Consider the following 25,139-nt stretch of genomic DNA (forward strand, 5'->3'; position numbering starts at 1 on the left):
TTTTGGAGCTGCAGGACGAGCAGCAGACAAGCAGTAAACACTGGAAGCTGATGAAGCAAATTTTGAATGGATGAACTACCACACATGTGGCACTTTGCTTGGTTAACATATAATTTGATCCAAAAGATAAAACAGAACTAATGAACAGTAACGTCACAATCATCTGGGAAAATTTCAAATTTAGAAAACATTAGAAGCATGAACTGTGTAAAAGTAAAACGCGAAAAGCAATGGGATGGTGAAAATACATCCCCATCATAGCAAAGTTAGTTATTTCATCTAAGCATAATAGTACCTTTCCATGATTAATAATTAAAAATGACAGATGTTATTCTGGAGATCATATTATGCTAATTTTCAGTCTTTCTGCTGGAAGCTATTAAGTTGTTTTTGGTTTTGTTTTGGTTTTTAAAGATTAAAACATTCTTAGGTATTTTCAAATATGCTTGTTTGGCTTTTTAGTCAAAACATTTATATTTAATTCTGAAGTGAGTGGGTGGGGTCAGGTAGATCATCCAGGATGAGTCTTCCCTCTTAGAAGCATTTGTTTTTTTAGTTACTGTTCTGTACAAAACTAGAGTAAATACATCTCTAAAACACACTTAAGTTAAGCTATATCTCTATCTTGAAGTATGCCAAACACACCTGCCACAAAATGCATTGAAAGCTGACAAAGGGTAAACATTTTCAACTCAGTACAGCCCCCGACCTAGGATGATGCTCTATGTAAACTTCAGTACAGACATGATTAACCAAACTTCTACAAAAGCTAATTATGTTGTCTCATTTAGCATTTAAAATACTGCTATTGAATGGGTAATTAGTTAAAGTTCAAGCATTACTAAGGTTTAGTTTCCATAAGATATAATCAATTATATATAATAATAATATAGCAGAATCTTACTATTATATATAAGCAAATACACAGGTGCTACAAAACATGTTTTGCAGAATTCCAAACTACTTCAAGCTTTTTTTATTTTTGTTAATGACAGCCTTCACTAAATTTCTGCAGTGTGAAACCAACAGGATAGAAATCTTTACAGACACTACAGCATCATATAATTTCAAATTTTATGTCTGCTTTTAAAGTCTGCTTAATTAATATGGTTACAACAAATAAATATTTTCAAAACCTATTTTCAAAAATAAAAAGATGAAATTTGTTAACAAAATCCCTCAAAATGAAGCATTCCTGAATGACTAAGGAATTTTAATGTCTTTACCATCCTGTGCTTTACAGTCACTGCAGGGCTATACACCTTCTGTATCTTTATGGACACATCCTACCAACTTCCATGCAGAATATGCAGGTGTACGATACTGCATCCAACTCAATACTGGGGGTTGCAGATGCATTCTAGAAAACTAACAAGAGTATTTTGTGAACAGCAAAGACTGAAAAAATGCTCTTATTTTGAGGGGAGTTAGCCACATGCAAGAACTATTAGATCCATGGCAAATCATCACTTTACTGGGTATCCACCGAGAACCCTCCACACATGCTCTGATGGCAGCCATCCCTATCAGCTGCTTATTTTGTCAGTACCATTATCAGAGATGGATTCAGAGGACAGTAACACATCTCTGTTAAATATATTGCATGCAACAATACTATGAAATTAGGAATTCACATTAGAACACCTAAGCCAGGCTCCCAAGTTGAATCTCTCAACTAAAACTGCAGGGTGTGTTTTTTGAAGCACTGCATTAGGTATGATGAAAAAGTGCCCTGAAACCAACCAACATTGGAAAAAGGGAACAGCACTTGCAGGGCCAATAGGATTACATGCCTCACTCCATATCAGGAATTGGTGCATTTTATTCTTTTGTGATGCTAAGTGGTGTACAAGAAACTAACACCTCCAGCAAGTATAGGATTAGATTGCACACAGGTGAGCATTCTTCCCAGGACAGTGATTCAAGTCTCTTTTTTGTCCTGACAGGGAAGTAATTTTTGAAGGAAAGAAACCTGAATTTTCAGTTGAAGCTTAGGGAAGAGGTAACAGGAAGAAACAGGAAAAAAATAAATCCAAATAAAAAGCCTCACTGTGTTTCCTTGGACTACAACAGATTCAAAGTTACAGGAAGACTTTCCTAAACTGCTATAGTTTCTTCACATCATTCTGCAGACAGTGCAATGAAAATCTTTAATAAAATTTGAGGTTCCCATAAGAATTTTGATCTCCATACCTCAGCTGGCTTCCTGTACAGAAGAGGGACAAGCAAGGGGTAAAACACTGATGATGTTGTGAGAACAGAAAGACAGTAATGATGGGATACAGACAAATAAACAAGATACTAACTTGCCAAAAGTAGACTATTGGGTGGCAGAAACAACATACAATGCATAGTGAAAGGGCAGAAGTACACTGGATCTGATTTTCTACAGACACATTTAGAATGTCTTCTTTGCATTTACAGTAAAACCAGAACAATAAATTTCTCAAGTCAACCTTCAGCTGCATGTGTAAAAGCAACCTGGGGTACACATATGAGCTCAAGATAGATGTAAAATGATTAATATGAAAAGAACTAAATTCAGTGCCCCCCCCCAAAAAAAAAAAAAGAAAAGGTACATCACCCATCCATCCATTGCTTCCTTCTTCCCTCCCCAACTTGTAAAGATAGTGGACAGAGACAGTCAGGAGTAACAAGAAATTAAAAGTGTGCTATAGAGAAGTGAATGGCATTTTTCACTGTGGCATTTGTCACTTTGGGTGACAGAAACTTTTGCCAAAAATCAGCCTTGCAGTTCGATGACTTGGACTTGAAAGAAAAGGAGGGATTTCCAAATCACTGATTTGTCTTCATAAGCAGGAACGGTAAGAATTTAATGTCTGCTATTTTTCAGAAATATGTTTAAGAAGCCCATGCATGCACAGACATTTACATCCATTCCTACTATCAGCAACTATTTGCAGGTGAGCAGTTTGATCATTTTGGGACATTCCATAGCAAGCTAGGCACCAGCGGACCTCAAAGATTTTTCAGTGGCCCAATAACTTTATTCATAAAATCTTCAAATCCCAAACTTCTGCACAATACAGGGACAAAACCTTACATTCAGACTCAGTGTAACAGGCAAACTGATAGTGAAACAGCGTAAAGGGTATTTTATTCTGGATTTTTTTAAAAGCCACCTACAAACACGTATGGTGTAATACTATCCCCACAAGGGTCACTGGGAGTTGAGCCACTTATTTGAGCACTATCAGTGCCTCAGAGCAAGGAAAGCAAAATCAGTCAGAACTTGTTTTGTAATCTTACGAATACTTTTTACAAGCATTTTTAAGTGCACAGCAGTCCCATAAGGCTATCCATATGCATGAAGTTTTCTGGTTGATTTATTTATACTGCCAAAGAGTATTCATTCATTGCAGACTGTTTGGTGTGAGAAGAAAGAGAAAGGGCAGTGCTCTATTTCCTCAACATCTTTACATAAATGCAAATATAAATACATTTGGCTTTCTAGGGCTTTCAGCACCCTTGTATGACTCCTGGCATAAACTAACTGAAAAGGTGGAGGGCTAAGTTTTGAGCACAATCAGCAAGTGAGCAGACAATAAACATACATCTCTGTGCAGTGCAGAGAGCCAATGATAGCACAGAAAAGATGGGCCACTCTATCAGCTGTTAGCGGGCTATATTCCTGTCAAATGCTGATAAGCTCTACTCATGCATTGCCTTATTTAGTCAGACTTCTCTGCTGACACACCAATGCACAGTAACAAGTGTCTATGATGTTTCCAATCTAGAGAGGCTTCAGCTTCTTTTACTAAAAGCGTAACAAATATTAAATGGTTTAGTGTCGTTTTCTAAGGCATAGTGGAAAAAAAAAAATCTTATTTCCTCATTTAAGAAAACACTGCCAGTAATGATACTGCATTCTTAATACTACTCAACTAGGAAACACAATGTAGACTGAAAAAAAAACTGGTCATAAAAAAATAGCAGACCTTTTGTAACAAAGATACACTCTGTTTTGAAGGCTAAGGAATTTACTGGAACATATGAGAAGGTAGTCAATGAGCTTGTTGTTTGGAAATTACTGCTTTAAGAAAGCTCATAAGTTAGCAGTTTAGGTCTTCAGAAGCAATTAAACCTGAAGATAAAAATTTTCATGTGCTTTAAACCCACATATATACATTCATATGACTGCTGTGGTAATCAGGATAACTTTTTCACAAATACCTTCAGCTACATTTATGCTATGATATGATTTAAGAGAACATTTTTACTAATGCTAAATAAAGAACATCTTTTACTTTAAGAACACTTCACTGGTCTCACAGTGTTGTAAGTAGTAGATTCATCCTACTTTTTTTGAAGATAAATAATGGCTGCTGTACTGAAGTGTCTTTTCAGGAACTTACTGGTGCTTTCATTAATGACACTATTATCAATTAATTCATATACTTCAAATATATGTAGAACTAAGCTGCTACTATCAAGATAAATTAGCAGAACATACTGCTAAAGTGTGCATCTCTGAAATTTTGTCATCATGTTTCACTTCCTTGCTAAGTTGTAAAATCAAGTAATCTGTGATGGGTATCTTAAGTCATTAGCATGAATTAACAAGATTCTGCTGTATATTATTTCACAGCTGCTGCCAGAAGGTCAGCTCTTGAATACAGGAGTCACACTAGATGTCACATATTTAGCTTCTATTAAAAGTCACTACCTGTCCCATACTGTGTCATTAATCATGTCAGCTAAAGCACTTAGTTTATATCCTACTTTTTTCTGCAGATGTACACCAGTATTCACTGGATTTTATTCTTGAAAGACTGAACAAGTCTGCTCCAGAGCTGGAAGCTGTGAGCACAGTCCTGGTGGTGAGCTAGTCAGCTTGGCTGGACAGAGCTGGGGAGAAGAGGCTTTTTGTTTTCCACAGTGCAGCACAAGTGCAACAGGGTCACAGTCTTGGAGAAAACCTGAGCTTGCCAGCTCACTCCACAGTCCTGCTCCCTTTCATACAACCCTCCTGGAGCACTCAGAGCTCCAGGTCAGGCAGCTCTAACATGGTGCCTCACCATAACTCATTTGCTGAAAGGTCACACCGAAGTTTGCTGCATGCTTGGAAAGTTCTGCAGTGCACATACCCAAGTTCTGCAGTGCACCAGATCCACTGGACTGATGTCCAGCCTGTGTCCTGAGGACATAGATAGTTCACTAGACCAATTCATGAAACCCAGGGCTGGCTCTTAGCTGGACACATAGCAGCACACAGGCAGATTGCTGACTGAATCATTCTGGAAGTAACAGCAGCCCACTCCCGATCATCATCTTTCCCTGAGCTGCTGCCCCTATCACCAAGCAATCTGGCTGCCATTACCAGAATTTCACAGCACATGCCATGCTCGCTCCTAAAGATCCTTTGGGAAAAAGCACAGCAGGGAGCCAGCTGTCTGAATGGCTCCAGCACCCTCTTTTCCTTAGAAGCCTCTGTCATATTGCACATGCAATAAACCACCTAGCACTCCCTGCCACTGGGTGAGTGGTACAAGCACCTAGCCAGGCACTACAATCTAGGTGACCTTCCAGAAACATGCACCAAATGAGTAAAGCTGAGGGAAAAAAACACCCCTTGCTTGTTAAGATGCATTTATCTGGTTAACTAGTATGCTGAGAATCTTTGCTATACAAAAGCAGCTACACTGCAAAAAAGTAGTAACAAGCAGCAACCTGCATAATCAGCTATTTCCATTGCAAAACCATGCAATATGTTAATTATTTTCCTCACGTATCTGTAAACTAATAAACCAAATTGTCTAGTGGAGCAACAAACCACTATACTGTATTCTCATGACAGCTTTTCAAAGTACCCTCCCTACCCCAGCCTTGAATTCTAGAAATATGTATATCCTCAGCAACTGAGCTGAGCTACCTTTCTGGAGTAAATTTTGTCTGTCAGCCTTACCTCACATTGAGCTGTACCATACTCAAATCTCAGAGGTCTGGGACAGTGTAAAGAATGGCATAGCATTCAGCATGAGGAATAGCCCACAGAATGTGACATATGGATTCATTACAGAAGCCTCATGGTTTGCAAAGGGAAAACACCTAATCTCAGGAAATTCTATTAGTTCCTTTATAATTCATATAATAGGCCCAGAATTATTATTTTTTTTTTCTTTACTGTAGATTATGAAATGTGGACAGCTAAGACAGCATACTGAGAACCTAAAGGTTTTCTTCACTGGTAGCTGCACTATCTCTGTACCTGATTAACCCTTGTGGTTCAGCTGAGAACTTCTAGTATCTTGGCTTTGGCTTTCAAGCCCACAAAACCCCATCCAACTCACAAAAAATACTGTTCCATCAGTGGTAGACTGCTATCTGGAGCCACTGTGAGTTTTGCTGTTGTCAGCATGGCTGATGTCTCATATTTCACAGATTATGTGAAGAATAAACTAAAACCTGCCAGGTTCAGCTCACAGCCAGGTTCATCTCACACCTTCCAAAGATACATTGTAAATCAACTATCAGCCACTTAAGTGTTCTTCGACTAAAACTCTAGAGAACGATGTTTTGTCTGCTCCTAAAGAGAGTAACATTGCAGGAAGTATTTTAATAGTAAGGTGAAATTTTAAAAAACTCTTGACCAACTTTCTTCTCCCTCACATCTGCTGAGCAGCAAGCTGTAAGCTCTTTTCCAGCTTCCCTCAGAATTAGCCAAGTAACAGTAACAATGACTTGCTGACCAGAGCATGTAAAGCCAACTCAGTCCTTCAGAAAGAAAGCTACAATGAAAAGTAGGAAAAAAAATACCTGTCACTTCTGTCAGTCTAATCATTTTTTCCCCCATAATTGACCTCTAGGATTAATGAAGCAACTTTGAGAAGCCCTTTGAGGTCATGTAAGGCCCTTATATTCCTAATTCTAGCGTGGAAGCATTTGAATGTTTTCATAGTAAAACTCTACAAGATTCTCTCTATTCTGATTGTCATTTTTAGATCAATTAGAAAATAATTTTCTCATATTAAGAACATTAATACACTCCAATGCACGACAAGGATTCCCCCCTACTGAAATTCTTCTTTCAGTAAGAAATAGCAGAATCTGAACCATGCCAAATTTCTTGTTCTTCTTATCAAAGAACACAGGTCTTCTGCCTTCCGCTTTAAAATGCTCATGTTTGAACTCTCTGTTTTATGACCTAAGCTCACATAATCCTCCTCTCAATATTTTTTTTTAAATCTACAGAAATCTGTGACTATTTTGTTTGGCATAAATATTAAGCCATATTTCAGAAGTAGAAAGGCAGAAGAGAGCCATAATGCATTCATACCATTCTCTCTAGTGGCTGGCAATTGCACACAGGCCAACATCCACAGGCAGAAACTAGTTATTTATTTCCCTTTGAGAAGAAACTAGAGACTTGAAAACTAGGATTCTGTAGTGTCTATACTGGTATGTCACAAGGAAAAGAAAGAGAGAAAAATCTTGTTTATTCTTACCAGCAGAGTGCTTTTGAAGATGATATTCTTGGATTTAAACAAAACAGCACAGTTCTAACAACTCCCACAGGAAATAATGTTCTCATTGCTCCTGTTATTATTAGTGTATATATTCTGTTAACACTTGCATGATGACAAGTAGCCTAGGTTCCACCATTCCAGTCATTTAAGACATAGTAAGTAAACAGGCCCCAGAGTCCACACGACTTAATAAATGAGACAGAACATGTGGAGAGAAATATTCCAGACAGAAAGGAACAGAAGCAAATAGTGGAGCAATAGCAAAATGTTAAATAAAAAAAAAAAAAATAGTAGCAAATTCAGCTTTCTACTCATACCCTTCAAGGCACATGACTGTAGAGATGAAGTCTGAGAAGGGTCTGAAAAGGCACAGACTTCTCCCCCTCTCTTGTAAAGAACACAATGAATGAAAGCACAAAAAAAAGCTTGCCAGGGAAAGTTTGAACCCTTTGCATCCATACTCCTCCAGAAACAGTACCTAAGCAATACTAGCTTTAAGATGCTGGTGTATACTACAATAACTGCACTTTTTTGGCATTGAGTAAATGGAAAAAGGCTGAGGATCACGCCTTGGTCTGTAGGCATTGTTCCTGAGAAACACTGCACAAGTTAATGGGATAGATCAGAGTATTTCAACAAAAGGTGCCCAATTACCTTTCAGGATGTTCTCATGCCCTTTAGCCAGCTGATTTTATGTAGAGTCTTTTCCCTTGCATACAAAGGGATTGCTCTGATGGCATCATTTCCTTTTTTCATGCATTGAGTTTTTTTTCTTTTTCATTTCAGCTACACAATAGAAAAACAAACAGCAGGAAAGGATGTAACAGCAGACGAAGGTGACACTTCATTGACCTTAAGATACAAGCAGATTTGTCTTGTCACATTCACAAAGACAAAAATCTTGCAGCCCTGTCACAGGGAACCCAAGCACAGGCTACAGTTCCATTGCAATGTGTGAGCTTTTTGACATAAAGAAATTAAAAAATGTCAGCAGTCTACAAAGTTATCTCACCACAAACATCTTTTATGAGCATTTCAGTCAATTATCTATAGGTTTAAATTAAGCCTCTATTTTCTTCATTTACCCATGCAGAGAGAATTTGAGCTACAGTACTAACTTACTACTAGACCTATTTACAAAGTCAAATACTGGAGTAGTGTAATGAGAGATAAATCACTTTACATCTTTAAGATAAATTCAGGAAAAAAATTGTGAAATTATAAAGATTTAATTAATCTAAAGGAAGATTAACAGTTTTCCTCTTACTCTCTTCTTGCAGAGGTCTATGGAATAGTTTAACTCCAGAAAATCCTTTTGTTCAAATGATACAGAAATTGCAGATGAAAAGATGACACTTAGACCTACACCTGGTGACTGTGACCAGATCTTCTGCATCCATGAAAAGCTTTCTAGAAAAATCCCATGTCAGTGGATATGACCTAAATTACTGGTCATTAAAAAATACCCCTCTGCCAAAACAAACCACAAGCCTGAAGAAAATATCAGACATACTGCCCCAGACTGACCAGCAAGAAGAAAGAATATATTGTATTAAAAGCAGCAGCAGTTTCAAATTTTGAAGTGACAAAAGTTAGCAGAAGCTTTCAGTAAATCCTACTTTTAGCCTTTTGAATGAAGGATGGCATATAAAGATATATTTGAAAGTCTGAAAGAAGAGCTGATGTAAACCAAAAACTTTTTTCACTTGATGTGCTGTAAAAGGCAGATTTCTAAAATGCACCACAGCATGAGACCAGCATCCAACAGAAATCGGATGGTTATATAATTTGGTGGTTAAGCAAAGATATTTTTAGTGCTTTGCTAATCCATCTAATGCATTTCTTTCCAACAGAAGAAAATGCATTACACTGATAGCAGTAACAGGGTCAAAAAATAGGGATATTGACATAGAATTTACATTTTCTAGAAAATAAATACATATCTGTAATTATTCTTAATTTTACCCATTCCTAAGCAAGGCTAATCACTGACTGGGATTGGGTGACACATATACATAAATAATTGAACTAATTGAGCTAAAACAAATAAGGCAATCTTTCACAGAAATGCTTCAAACAGCAATCTCACAATGCAAAGCAAGCTGATGACACATCAAGATAATGAAGCAAATAGAAAATTAAGGGTGTAGACAATTATTGAGTGACATAGGAAGCACATGCTACATGGGAATCCTGAAGCAACTCCTAATTTTTCTGAAAAAAACCCTCAAGAACCCCATTTTTTTTTTTTTTTTTGGAGAGTGGACAGTAAAGCAACCATAAAGAGATACTGATAAAGTTTCACAATAGCTCTAAAATTCAAGGCTTAAATTTTAACTCTCATCTCCTTTTAACTACACTGGTGTTGCATTAATGTTAAATGCTTATTCTATTAAGTAATACATCCTTGATACCACATTTAAAATCTTTCACAGAAAAATATTACTATGAAAACCAAGAAAAGATGGGTTTACACAAATTGGGACGGTAATAGGATCTTGTTTTTTATTTCCCCTTATATCTTACTTCATATTCATCATGAAATGAAAAAAAAATATTTATATTGAAAGCAAGTGAATAGGAGGGGGAAAGCACAATAAAGATTATTCTAAACAATAAATAGTCTTGAAGAAATTATCTGAATTAAGACACTCCTTCCTGTCATCTGAAACAAAATGCAGTGTACTTAGTTATGAGAAGGTTTTTTCTACTCCAAAGTTTCATTTATTAATAGATGGAAATGTCAGATTTGTGTACAAAATGCTTGCTTCCTCAGCTGACTTGCACCTAATCAGGTTCAATTTCCACCTCACTTTAAAGTTTACTTGCAAAATGAGACAATTCAGTATCAAAAAATAGAGGAAAAGATCAGAATATCTTGAACATGAGAGTTAACTTTACAAAGGAAAACATAATAAATGGTTTTGGGGTCTGACAGTTCAAATGGTTTTAAGTTTAACAGTGATATATAAAGTAGCTAATCCAAGAAGAAGCTGCCACCAAAATTCTGCAAAGTGAATTTCTATGTAAACCCAGAACTGCTTGCTTGAATGGAATAAGGGATGGTATCCACTCAAATATGCATTTTCATGTACCAGCAAATTCAAGGCAAACATTCTTTTTGACCAAAGTACGTTTTGAAGTATCTGAGTAGATGCACTTAAAGCAGAAGATAATTCCTTAAATTATCAAGGGCTTTGAACAACCAAGCAAGGTTTCTCAGGATAGTTACAGCTGACTTTTTTCATACTGTCCTAAAAAGTTGGGATGTTCTTTGAACTGTCAATGAAAAATGACTCCATTATTAAAAATAGCTGAGTAAATATATTGTGAAATAGCAAATAAATGAAAGGATTTTTGGTGTGAGGAAGCCAGCTTAAAGGTTTTGCTAGAGAAATGCTTGTATGAAACCTGCTCAAACACAGGGAACAATGCAACACTTCTGAGGACATTTTTTTTATATTGGTCCAAAATTTAATGGTGTTCTTATCAAATGGATTCCAATCAGGCTTTATTCTTGTGGGAAACAGCAAATACCTAGGTGTATAACAAAGTGTCAGAGATATCCAGCAAGGCCTCTTTCTGTCAGCAGTAAACTCACAATTTAACTATTATACAGAACTCAAGATCAATTTATAGCTTTTCAGTCATTGTAAGTGCAAGGAGCAGGTGAATTCAAATCAAATATCCATTACACCTCAAAGTTGGAACGTATGCAAGTATTGCTCAAAGTCATCTAGAGCATATTCTAAACAACTACAATTTGAAGAAAGTGCTGAGTCAAATTTAGGACAAACTCCTTGGTGAACTTATTCAGAAACATAATTTTGACTAATTGTTCTCTACATTCATTGTCTTAGTCTCTAGACTTATTGTTTTTTGCAGCCAAGAATTCTCAGCACTCAGTATCCACAGGGCTCAGAGCTGAGAGCCCAGGGCTTCCATAAATCACAGAGTAACAGAATCGTAGGATGGTTTGGGTTGGAAGCAACCTTAAAGATCCTCTTGTTCCAACCCTCCTGCTGAAGGCAGGGACATCTCCCAGTAGGCCAGGTTGCTCAAAGTCCCATCCAACCTGGACTTGAACACTGCCAGGGAGGGGGCAGCCACAAATTCCGTGGGCAACCTGTGCCAGTGTCTCACCACCCTCACAGGAAAGAATTTCTTCTTCATCTAAATCCGCCCCCTTTAAGCTTAAAACCATTACCCCTTGTCCCATCACTACATGCCCTTTTTTAAAGTCCCTCCCCAGCTTTCCTGTAGGCTGCTTCAAGTACTGGAAGACTGCTATAAGGTGTCCCCAAAGCTATCTCTTCTCCAGGCTGAACAACCCCGGGTCTCTCAGCCCATCTACAGAAGACAGGCACTCCAGCTGTCTCTGCTGGGGAAAGGTGTTGGGAAAAAGCTATGAACAATTAAGGGCCAAAATTTGTGAATGTCAGTGTTACAGAAGTATGAGGGACAATTGCAAAGGAGTGCTGCCCAACACTCACTGATCTTAAATGGTAAATGAAGTTCAATTTAAGAGTGATACGCAAAACGTTAACAACCCTAACGTCATCCATGAAGTAAAACTTTTTGACTTGACTGCAGGAATGAGTTCTTGGGGGAACTGGAGAAACACCTAAAGGGGACAAAATCAGTATCAGTCTGCTGATGCATATGTTAAACATTAACATGTTGTTTGAGGGGGAATAAGCTCATGAGGAAAAATCTACTTCTGGAACCTATCCACAAAGAGACAGAGCCTCTGCCTCCCAGGACAATGAGAAAAGTGAACTGTAGGAGAATGAAAAAGAAGAAAACATTACAATGCACAAATACAGTAGTACTAGGAGAGGAAAATAACAATGAGGTAAGTAAAAGAAAGTGTAGAAAATACACACCAATCTGTATTAGATATATAAAATCAAAAAATGTATTAATGTCCAGATAAAAGAAAATATGTATCATTGATCAATTAGAATTCAAACAAGCAGCACGACCCAATGAGCTACACCAGTTTTCAGAAAAATCAATTATTTATTGGGAAACATAATTAGATCAACACAGGGGGCATTAACAAGCTCATATGAATTACTTTTCCTGCTGTAGTTGTTCACTGAAAAACATTCCACAGTGTAGAATACAGATCAACAAAGTTATAGTTAAATGAGACTACATTTTCTTCTTTGAAGAAGATTCTGTAGTAATTGGTTAACTCTTCGAGCAAAACTTCAAGTGAATTACTCAAGCTCTGACTAGTACTACTAGTCACATGGATTTAGTAATATTGCCTACAGTAGACAAACATTATCTTTCTGGTTTTGAGAATATTTAATAGCACGCAGTAAAATTAAGTCTAAATGGTTTTACACAATGGTTCATATGTGACTAAGCAGTACAATGATCCAGTTTTTCTGGCTATTTTTTTTTTTTTTAATCGAGATTTATTTCCATCACAGAAACTCTCCTGAAAGTCAGTAGAGACAGATGCTGCTTGCAGTTTAGCTTTGGAACAATTGTAATACAGATCAAAACAGATGCTGTGTAAAAACTCAGATAAAAACCTGTGTAACACCTTATCTTCTTTGGTTAAAGAAAATATTAGTATTTTGCTAGTTTATCTCAGTATCACTAAAAAAAAAAAAAAAAAAATCATTAGTGTTTTTATATACACCTGGTGAGTTCCACTGTAAGGTTCTTTCAGCTCCTAACTTAAGTGTTCTGGAAGGTGAGCAAAAGAAACATTTCAAAAAGTTTTGCATATTTAAAAAAAGAGGCTAAAAAAAAAGTTACTTTAAAACTAGTGGTGCACAGTGGTTTTGAAAGAAGAGAGTATTTTCAATCTAATATTAGCCCTCTCCTGATTTTAAACACATGAGAAAAGCAACTCTGGAGTAACAATGCCTAATAAAACACAAAGCAAGACTGGCTATATTCCAGAGTTGCCCTTTTTTTGTTTAGTTGGGTTTTTTTGTTTTGTTTTTGTTTTTTTTTTAAATATAGCCCTATTCAGACTTACAAATGTAGGTAGGTGTACTTTGATATAGGTAATTTGACCAAAAAGTCACATACTTGAGGCTTCCTTAAATTGTCAGCGGAGGGATAGTAAAGAAGTAATTTAACTTATTTTTAGCCATGTAATCTTACCACACTAAATACCAAGAGAAGAAATCAAATCTGTGCAGCAGTGTTTACAAAATTTGTATATTTTAAACAGATGTATTATTCATTTCCCAGCAAGTAGCAGTGGAACAGACCAAGACTGTCTCTTTCACCAATGCGCTGTTTATGAAATCCAAGTGAAAATGTGCCCCACTGAAGTTAGTGGTATAACTCCCACAGGATTCAAGGAACATATGCTTTCCTCTGAAGAGTGCAGAATTAACATTAAAATTACCATCCATAGTAGCTGAAGACTGGTTTTAAGTTTTGCCACAGCATTTTAGCTGTTATCTTCATCTCAACTATGTAATAAAATGATTAAAACCGATTTTGTTTTGAACCTGAGGCAGCTCTTTGTACTAAAGCAAGCAGGATTATATAAATACCTTTGGTATTTGTTGGACTCTATTCCTAAACACAATGTTCATATTTCAGCTATAATAAGTAAAGCATCTCAAAGATGCATGAAGCATTGGTCTCACAAGTGTCCAGTTTAGTTTCTTGAGTAAAGTGAGATTGGTAGAGTCAGCTAAACCCCTGATGGAAAGCTGTGTGCGTGCACATAATTTAGTGTCATTTGGAATGACTGGCAGCTGCCATCTAGTGTGAACACAAACTATACTCCCACATTCATATAATTCCAGTTCTCTCTAGAAATCACAGTTTGTTCAGGCCAAACCAAGAGTACTGGTCACACAAGGCAACGAACACAACAAAGGAACTGACCAATAAACCATCCAGTGATCCTTCCTGACGGTTCCACATACTTCGTGTAAATCCACCACACATAGCACAGCATGCTGAGACCTACTCTGAATTACAGTCATGAAAAATATAAGCAGTGTTTTTTACATAATGGTTGTCCTATGAAGAGGACAACAGAGCTGCACTGTTCAGGAGCAGGTGCTGCCCAATGACACGAACCCAGTGCTAAGCGCTCAGGCCTGGGCCAGGCCTCAGGGTTCGTGATTGCTTCCTAAATCATCCTCAGTGCTGAACATTAGAGAAGCCTGCTAATGGTTCCAGGAGGCTGCTATGACAGAGATGAAGTCAATCCTCCTGCACCCTCCTGCAGCTCCTCCACCAACTCCAGGCTCCTCTGCAGCTGTGCAGAAGAAAGCAGGCAGCTCACCACATGGGATCACAACCGGAGTTTCTCTGGTTTCTATTGAAAAATAAAGTCTGAAACCAAGTCAGCATCTGTGGACTTGGACACGAACATGTTAAAATAAAACCGGGCAGTCTAAAAAAGCTACTCTGAAAAAGAAATCGATGCAGAAAAAGTCCCCAGTTAATCTTCCTTCAGTGCTCCCCCTAAAAAGTCTTCCTGACTAAAGGCTTGCTAGTCAGTGCTATCTGACACAGAGAGCTAATTAACTAGGAGGAACTGCACGATGTTATTAGTTGCAAGATATTAATTTTACTGTTATCTTGATCTCAAGTCCTTCCACAGTCTTTTGCCAGTTTTTTTCCAGTTGTTGGGCACTGCCATTTTCCCAGACTGCAAGGTCTCCAGACAGGGTCATTTCTTTGTGCAATGCCTAACACAAAGGCACCATTATCCTTCACCAAACCTCAGGTGCTCATGTAATGAGAACCCATTACAATATTGCTTTTAAGGTGGTTAAGTTCTCACAGTATGTTATGTCAGTATACCTTACCTAAAACTCACAGCCTTGGAATCATTAAAAATACTTAGCTTCTGTGGAGAGCAGAATATAAAAGATCCAATTCTTTACCCTGCTTGTCTTATGACCTGAAAGATCAATGGAGGATATGGAAAATACCAACAAGGAAGTGTTATTTCCTTTGATAGTATCACACACCATCATCTGATTCATACTTCTTACTCTTACTATACTTTTATACTGCCCCTCTATGTTGCTGCAAAGTTTTGGGTTTTTTTCCTCAGAGAGTCAACACTTAAAGGGGAATTTCTAGTTGACCACTAGCTAGAAAAAATCTGAAAGGAGAAGAAAAAAAAAAGTTGGGGCTCTGAAAGCTCTGTTCTGAATCTGTATACTATATATCTATAATACTGACTTTCCCAGAGGAAAAAAAAAAGTATATGAAGGGTTGTGTGTCAACAAACATCATCTCTTCTGCTTCCAGTGCTACCTGTTTACTTAAAGGAGTGATACATTAAAACCCACATAGTGATACTGTTTATTAGAAGATAAGTTTATTTTCAAACTCTGAAAATTAATTAAAACAATCTTAGAGTGTATATCACCATAAGTATTAATGAAGACAAAGTTAAGATAGTACACTAAACAACTCCTCTAATAAGAACATCAGCGATTTTCATATTAGGAAAGAAGTGCTCTAATATAGTTCCAGTTTATATTGAGCTGCAGAGGGGTATCTCCTTTGAATAAGATACGTGACAGCAATGAAGTTAAAAATCCATATAATGAGAATTAATTTATATCCTCAAAACAAGTTTCTATTTGACTCTTGGTTGAGTGGACATTTGAGGCTTCCAAAGGGCTCTTCCAAATGTATATCTTCCAGCATATCACACATGCTTGAAATAGCATAGGAAATTTTTAAAAAAAATTCTGGGAGACTGCCTTCCTTTTCAGACATCAAGACCCAAAAAAAGACATATAAAGTAAACCTGACTGCACTAGGCACAAATGGGTTAATGATTTGATCTAATTACTGCCTATAACAATGACTTTTTTTAAAAAAAATCCCTTTTAATATTTTAAAAGGGAAAAATACTGAACATACTTCTGAGATTCCTCAAATTCAGTGATTTTTACATTTACACCTTAATATTTTGTCTTAAAAAGAGCTGGAAAAACTGTAATATGCAAACAAGACTTTCAAGCTGCATTATAATTTTAAAACCATTTTTATTCATTGCTAATTTCTAATCCATTTTGGATACAGATCTGTGTAGCAGAGGCTGGTAATTATTTCCCTGATACAGCCGCTTTCCATACATCACATGATTTTGTGATCTGGTATCTTTTGGGAATTGCTGCTATTAAAACACCTCAGTACAAATGCCTCAAATCCCAAAGGCTGAGTCAGGGGAGCCAACGTAAATTCAGCTTCAGAGAAGTACCATTTAACCTAACTTTTAGATTTTTCTTTGTACACCACCGTGCTATTTTAGATAAAGGAAGGTGACACAGATTACTTAGGAGGGCTTTTGGACATAAAAAGACATCAGGAATATAAAGCAAATCAGTAGCTGGTCTTGTTGATGACAGGGTGGACATCTGTCTCAGGTCAACCTACCAGCCAAACTTGTCATGACCAGCAGAGAACTATGAAGAGGAGTACAGCCTGCTTTCATTTGGCTAAGCAAACATCTTAACAATAAAGAATACAAGAACTAGAGCACACCATGGAAAGCTGTACTGAAAATGAAGGTAATCTGGATGAAAGCCAGGGGTGCTATATCTTTGGAATGGGAAGCTGGAGATTTGGTGGGCTTGGGGCTGAGAAAAAAAAATAAAAATCTATCTTTTCTCTACATTTCTTCCACTAAGGGAATGGAAACCTACAGTAAGCACACATTACTGGTGACATCTGCCAGGTCTGAAACACAGAAGGTTTTATAGGCCAGCATGCAGTGAGGGTATGCCACATGGGAAGAACCACCTTTGTATTACACATTAGAGAAACGAAAAAAGGCACTCCTTCTGTGGACTATTTTGTGTAGCAGTAATTGTTAGGAAACAGACAAGATCACCATCCTCACATTCATCTAAGACACCACAGGAATGTTACTGTCTGAAAGATTAATTTTATTAATATATTAGTCTGGTAAAAAAGCAGTCACAAACAAATACTAGTTCTTGGGTTTCAGTGGGACAGAAGCTTTTCAATATGAAACTGTACCAATCCTATGAGACTAGAATTTAACAACTGCTCGAAGTGGAAATTTCTTCCTCAATGCTCTTCTAGAATCTCTTCCAGATGATCTGGCTCTAAGAAAGTCAGCACTGTTGACTCTGCTAGTATGACAGTCCCTTAGTTCACATAGTGCCATGGCCTTGCCCCAACTGGTTGACAGTTCTGAAAACTTCAGAGACAAGAAGAATCATGTCATCCATACTAGGTAAGCCCAACACACACCCATAAGTGAATTTAATAGTTCTGCCTGATACTGCCTGACCAGGTACCAGCTCTCTTTGCCTTTGCACTAACTGTACTGGCACAGAGAAAAAGGCTACCGAGAGAGAGAAAACCTAAATCTGTCATCTTCCTATCCATACTGGTAGTCATGAGACTGCTGCTGAGAGATTCTCATTGGAAAAAAGAAAATAACCCATGGTCACAGCTGCACTACAGATGATGCCTCCTGTTGTTGCACTTTCAAAAACATCTTTTCAAGAAATAAACATTGTTTTAATGGACTGTTCCAAAAGAAGCAATTTGAGCTCCGTCCTTCATCTAAAGTGGAAGAAACAGCAAATTAAACACTTTGGAGACACACACCTTCACACAGAGGAAGTGCATACACTGTGCCTTGTAACCTCAGAACTCAACATTTTAATAGCTTCAGTACAGATGGAAAGTGGTGACTTTCCTTATCCACACTTCCCATTGCCTGAATTTTTTCATAACTAGCTTATAGCCACAGATTATGACTGGCACCCAGTAATTCCTTCAAGTTCACTATTACTGCTCTGCTGATATGGTAGGCTGCCATATAATGCCTTACATGTATTTATAGAAGTAACTGAGTATATGCCACCCTCTAAGTAATTAGGTGACCAGTGCTCAGAAAGGTTCTTTAGCAGTATATGCTTAATTCTTCATATTTGTGTCTCAACTCCTTTTTGCTATTCAAGCTTTCTCACTTAAGCACTTTTTTGTCTTTTCTGTATTCTTTATGACTATCAGAGCAGGGATAGTCACTGAGCACACACTACTGACCCCACTATATCAGGAATCAGTTGTGCAGCTCTAAATGTAATGTTTCTGAAACAGCATGAAGATTTTCTTTCTTTAACATCTCTGGGTTGGTTTTTTGTTTGTTTTTTTTTTTTTTTTTTGTCCGCAGCATATTTCAAGAAAAGCCTGCCTGAGGAAACAAATTAAAACTAACAACAGAGACACTGCCACAGAAACTTACTGGAAAGCTTTAAAAATTAAACAGCTTTTTTAAGATCTCTCAGTCTTAATACTAAAACCTATTAAAATTCCATATACTGATTTAATTTGTAACTAATTCATTTCAGAAAACTTTACTTGGTTGCTCGTTTTGAGTTGAAAAGTTAAAATTATGTTTTCCCCCCACTACTAACACCCATAAAATTCTCCTATGTCTAACACTTGGTGGGAGGGTCGGGATAAGACAACCACTATTTGAAATGGTGGCCTTAAGATCCAGACATATTCAAACTGCAAGAGAAACATGTGCCAAAACAAGAGAGTCCTCTGCCCTTTTGGCAGATGCTGACCTGGCAACCAAATCAACAGCTTATAAGCACAAGAGCCTTGACCATTATTCTTACACTATTCATACCACAGTCTTTCAAATTCATCTTAAGATGCTCAGTGTCAATTGGGCAACTTCAGACAATCTCAGGTTCTCCCCAAAAAATCAGTACAATAAGCATAACTGGAGCATGCTTACGGGAATATACTCACTCTTCATCTCACATCCCCTAAACATTCTCTACATTTCCTTGCTGGTTTTATTTTCCAAACAGGTTTAAAGACATAATACAGCAGGTCTTGAGTGAAAGCAAAAACGTACAAAAATGGAACATTTAGGACTATCTTTACTCAAACGAGTTACAGTTCTAAGCTTCATATGTGAAATGCCACTGAAGTCAATGGAACTACCTATTGGAAACTGAAAGGTAAACAAATACAAAACCCAATATTTCAATATTTACATCTTTGCTTTTGTCAACAATGAGCTAACACGTTGTATCATATTTTTGTTTCTGAAAAGGTACTGATGCACAAATACATTTTGCAATAACATACCTTGAAGTTGCAATTTCCACTTTGGTTCTTGCCATGGCAGCTGCTCGCTGGGCACCCTCTATTGCTCTATCCACCTTTTCTCTAGTTTTTGTATTTCGTATTGGTATAAGCTGCTTTCTTATTCCACGGACCAAAACATTATTTTTATATTTTCCTTCTTCTTTGGTGCCATCTGGAAACATGGTACATCCATACCCGTGCCTCCTGTTATTTAGCCATTCTCCTTCGTATTTCATACCATTTGAACGCTCACTAATACCAAAACCACTGCGCTTGTCATTCTTCCATTCACCCATATAGGCTTCTGTAGTGGTAGCATCAACGTGGTCTTCCATAGGGGAATAATCACAGTCACCATCTCCAAAGCTAATTGTAGAGTTGGCATCACTAGAACTAATTCTGCTCATAGTAGCATCACTCCTGACAGAGCTCCGTTTGCTAGATATCGATGACCTAGATTCAGATTTTCTAAGTTTTATACTACCAAGAAGAGATCCTCTTCTGAATAAGCCTCCTTTTTTCTTAATGCCCATGGCTTCTGGATCACTGTGGAAATTGAGCACAAAACCTCCTCTTGTTCCAGCTGGACTGTCTGAAGTGACATCGTGTAGAACAGTGCCATTGCTCTGCTCACTTCGAAGTGAAGCGAGGGATGTTCGGAGGGGTGAACGGATCACGGTTGCCATTCCATAGGGCACACTCTGACGTACACCATAGCCATGTCGCATCCCTCCTGTCCATTGCCCCTGGTATGTACCTTTTAAAGTAAGAAGGAGAAATTAAATTTAGGAAGCTGCAGAAGACCTAGCATTCTACATCCAGTATGATACAGGCAATACTATGCCAACAGTTCTGTTTTTGGGAAGAAGAAACGCAGAAAAATCACAGCACATGACACTGTGCATCCATCGCTTTTGTTACTTGTTTTTCTTATGAATTATTTTTCTTTGCCAACTCTTTGCTTTCCCAGCTAAAGTAATTTATTTTGGCAAGTGAGATACTTTAGCTACAGTCATAAGTATCTTTTTAAATGCATCCGTCCAGAGAAAAAAATTTCAAGAGAAATTTCTAAAGCAGGCCTCTCTCAACATCCTTTAAGTTGGCCTGATGGGGAGGTGGTCAGCAGAAGCAGAGCCACATGATACACTGTCAGCTGGGAAGGGACGGAGCAAGACACAGCTCCTTGCTTCCAGCTGCTGACAGGTCAACCAAGTTGAAGTAGTAAATGTTCTGTTACCCTGACTTTAAGGTGACTACAGGCCTCTCCTTGCCAGAACTTTGCCATATTTGACAGTCCACTAAACTGTCTTGTCTTCAGATGGGGCTTTAGGTCCACTGTTATAAACCTCTGCACTAAAAGCATTTAGACATTTTTCCATGCACTTGAATGGAAGAACAAAACCTTATTATATCTGATTCATTATGAACTCTTGATATCAACACTACTTGGTATTCCCACTTTTGTAAACACGGTGCTGCTTTCTGCATTATGTTGTGAAAGAAAGATCAGAAACACGAATCCTTCTTTTTGCCTTTCACTTGTTCTGCAGTACGTGAGAAAGACAAGGCAGTAATAAAAAGAATATTGCACATCATTCTATCATAAATATTTCATTGTTGCAATTGTAACTATTTTGTAATTCTTTTGAAAACAGCAAGATGGTATTTGGTCTGAGAAGTCATGGATATCCATGTAATGGAGTGCATGCAAAGCTGCATATGAGCCAAACCCCAGCATTATCAGATTACTAATGCAGACAATTTTCTTCTTGTATTCTCAAAAGTAATTTTCATGTTGATGAGATACACAGTCCAGTGTCTGGCCTCTGAAAGACATTTGCACTAGATATTCCAAATGAAGGTACCCGGAACACCAGAACTGGCAAATACAAGATGATTTGCTTTCTAAGATCATTTCACTCTAATTCCCATTAAACTGCTTTAAGCTCCTCAAAATAAAATCACTCACCTAGTGCTGCTTCTTTTTAAAAAAGCTATTTTGCATCTGAATATTCTTACAGAGGGCTGAATAAGCAATTTTTAAGACATTTTCAGTTTTGATCTACTTTATTCAGAGCACCTATTAAAAACTAATCTTCAGAGAATTAATATCAAATGTCAAATTTGGTGATTGACTATATTTTTGTGAAGTACCTGCAAGTTTTTAGATGTAGCTAAAAGCTTCATTTGCTTTGAGATTCAATCTCCTTTGTATAAGCACACTATTTTGGTAGTGTACACATCAACTATCTATCTATTACTGCTTTACTGTATTACCTCTTCTGCTAAGTTATATTTCAACGTTGACATTAAATTAAATTTGCCAAGTGTGCTTGCTTTATTATATAATACTAAATAGGTTCCACAACATAGCTATTTTGTGTTGGAAGAAAATTCTACCAAGTGGAAGGTTTTTGTTTTAACAGATGGCTGCTGACACAAACAAACAACTTTCTTAGTTTCTTTCTCATGCTCTGTATCCTGGATACCTACTGCTGCACTGGTTGTAAGGGTGCTGAATCTAGAAACACGATTATTTTTAAAAACTCAGCATATGGAGAAGAACAAATAGAAACAGCACAAAGCACTGGTATGATGTATTCTGTAAATACTGCAAAAAATACAGCCACATTGTAATTTTTTCTTTATCAAACAAAAATTTCCCAGAAATACATTAATATTTTATGAGCATAAATGATTACATTTTGTCTGTAATTACATCCAGGATCCCCCTAGAATGATAATAATACGCTGGAGCAAAGAATCTGACTACATCTACTTACTGCTACATACAACAATCTGCCTAACATTCTGCACCAGTTAATTTAATTTCAAAATAATAAATCCAATTTTAATTTTGATTATATCACAATATTACATTAGAGCAGCAACTTGTAATTATGGCTCTCCATGTTACTATTTGAGAGATAGAACTGAAGAATCAACTTACATTAGTATGGAATTCTTTAAGAGTACAAAAGGTCAGGCTTTTATCTTACTAATATTTTAAGTAATAAACATGGAAAGCTAAAAAATACTTAATTCATTTAGGACTTGTATTTTTCACTACTCTGTAGGCAGAGGTGCAAGTGGTCACTGTTGCCCATAAGGGCATTAAACTAAGCACAACTGATGTGCTGCTGTGTACTTGCCCATTTTTAATTTCTACTGGGGAAATAAAAATCAATCCCAGCTTCTTAACAGAGAAAACAGTCAGCGAGGAAATGGAAGATTCATAGTGAATTGGTCCTTAGAAAGTATCAAAGATATTTAGCTTGAATTTTATGCAGTCTTGAAGCTAACAAGTCTCTCTTCTATCATTAGAAATCTGTTAGGGGAAAGGCTTCTGATATTAGTGCTGGAAAGCTGACTCATTTTCCTAGATTTTTTCAACTTCCATTTTAAACAAAAGATATATTTTAATGGCATATGGAGGGGCAGTATCAAGAATGCAAATACAAGAGAACTATACAGTGTTTTGATTGATGATATCAGACTCTAACTGAATCATCTTCAACAGAAATAATTCCAGAAAACTTTAAATTAATATTGCAACTTAATTAAATACTACAGCCTATAGGACATGATTAAAGAGCTTTTCGTATACATGAAGATACAAACATATATAAAGGCAAATGATGATATCAACAAGCATACCTTTTCCCATTTCATCCTACACTATAATGGACTGTTCAGAGAAGTTCCAGTAAGGGTCAACTTTTACCTGAAATTGATACTGTAATTACCAAGGTAATTTAAAATAATATTTGGCTATAAATTAGTAATATTGTTCAGCAGGAATTTTTCAAAAACCAGGCCTGGTATCCTTTGTAACTGAAGAAAAATTCAGCCACGACTTCTACTGATCATCCACCTGGTGTTTAATTGGTTCCCCTGAAGAGGTGTTCATATTTTGAGCTTGAGAACTATTAGAAAGTGTATTTTTTTATATTTTTGTTGGCAAGTTGCTGTAAAGTATAGTTTCAAAATCTATCCCCTTAGAGTTACATTGTGTCTTCCTTCCAAAAAAAATCTCAGTATATTTTACTGCTGTAAATCCCATTGCCTCGTTGTGGGAAGAATTTACAACTACGCTGTGTGCAAAAGCCGAGAGACCAAGGACCCTGTAACTTCTCACTTGCTCGTATCCATTACTTACACCTTCTGTGATTTAACCAGTTCATTGTTAGATCAGGATTTTTGCATGCTTTTCCAACTCGGATGTTAGGTAAGAGTGCATACATAGAGAGGAGACTGCTTAGAAATCAATGCACATATGTACTGTGGATGACCTTTGCTTAGGACTCATTTGCCACTGACCTCTGCAGAATGACAACGCACAAGCTTACAGCAAAATGCTTGCTAGTGTTTGTGGAACCATCAACTCCTCACTAATTTACACATCCTGAAGTTTCAAATGGCCTCAGTCCCTCCATAAAAAAATGCACCAGGCTTGCAAAATTCAGACAGATTCAACAAAACCTAGGGAGTTTAAAGTAGGTACAAAAGTTCAGACGGCTGTACGAAACAAACTGATGGGCCACTTGAAGGCCCGGCATAAGCACATACAAATGGAAGAACAGAGTTTATAATTCACAGTGTTTTTCTCAGAGATCTGACTGACAATTTTAAGCATTTTAAAACAGCATGACACATTGCTCATGTTGTGCAAAATGTTGCGTGCAGAACACTGAGGAACGCTGTAAATGCTCACACGCCTTTTCCCTCCCTCAACTACGCCTCCTAATAGAACCGGTGCTTTTTAAAACATACTAGGGAACAAAACAAAACAGCAGGGAAAAAGGCCTGGTTTTTAGCGAGTTTGAAACAAACTGGCAATTGACATAGTCTAAACAGTTATTTCCCTATGCTAGTACTCTCAGTTCTCAATAAAGGAAGAGCTTTCCTTCAAATACTTCTCAGTATGTTAAAAACACATATGTAAATCTGGTTTCCTTTTAAAAACATTTCAGACATTCTTCTGGTGTACAAATAGAGCCATTGTTCCAGAGTAGGAAAACAAAAACACATCTGCAAGCATCTATGACGCCACTGCTGAGCTTCATTCATGAGTACTTCCATTAAAATCAATGGGACTTCACACCCTCTGTTTATATGAACTGAAACACGTTACAGACTGGAGCCATGGTAACAGATTTCAGTTAAAAGGACTAAAAATCTTACAGTGTAAACGACACACTTCATTTGCTGTTTTGGTCAAAAGATTTCCTGGGGGTTTTAAGTCTGAAAATGTTGAGAATTTACCTCCCATTATCAATATTATATTGTGGTTTTTTAAATTCCACAAGAAGCCTAAAGGAAAAAAATAGAAGGAACTTGAGAAAATCACACCTCCAAAATTTACTGGAATGGTAGTTTACTTCTCCTGGAAAAAAAAAAAAAAAAAAAAGAAAAAAAAAAAAAGTATTTCCCACTGCAAATTCAGCTTGTCTTCAGCTAGCCGTAACAAGGATAATGAAAAATGAAAGTGTGTGGTAAAAGTGAAACTAAAATTCTGATTTCTTTCATGTTGTGGTTCCTGGG

General features: G+C 37.1%; 1 protein-coding gene across 6 annotated transcripts in view; it reads right to left on the minus strand.

The window, feature by feature from the left end:
* Positions 1 to 25,139, minus strand: part of JPH1 (junctophilin 1) — an 83,912-nt gene that overhangs the window by 56,470 nt on the left and 2,303 nt on the right. For all 6 annotated transcript variants that reach the window (XM_030444104.1, XM_030444102.1, XM_030444101.1 and 3 more), the window contains exon 2: positions 19,596 to 20,352. In XM_030444104.1, coding sequence (XP_030299964.1) covers positions 19,596 to 20,352 — 757 coding nt within the window. The remainder of the gene's footprint in view (positions 1 to 19,595; positions 20,353 to 25,139) is intronic.

Source organism: Calypte anna, chromosome 2, assembly GCF_003957555.1.
Source record: "Calypte anna isolate BGI_N300 chromosome 2, bCalAnn1_v1.p, whole genome shotgun sequence".
In the NCBI taxonomy this organism is placed as follows: Eukaryota; Metazoa; Chordata; class Aves; order Apodiformes; family Trochilidae; genus Calypte; species Calypte anna.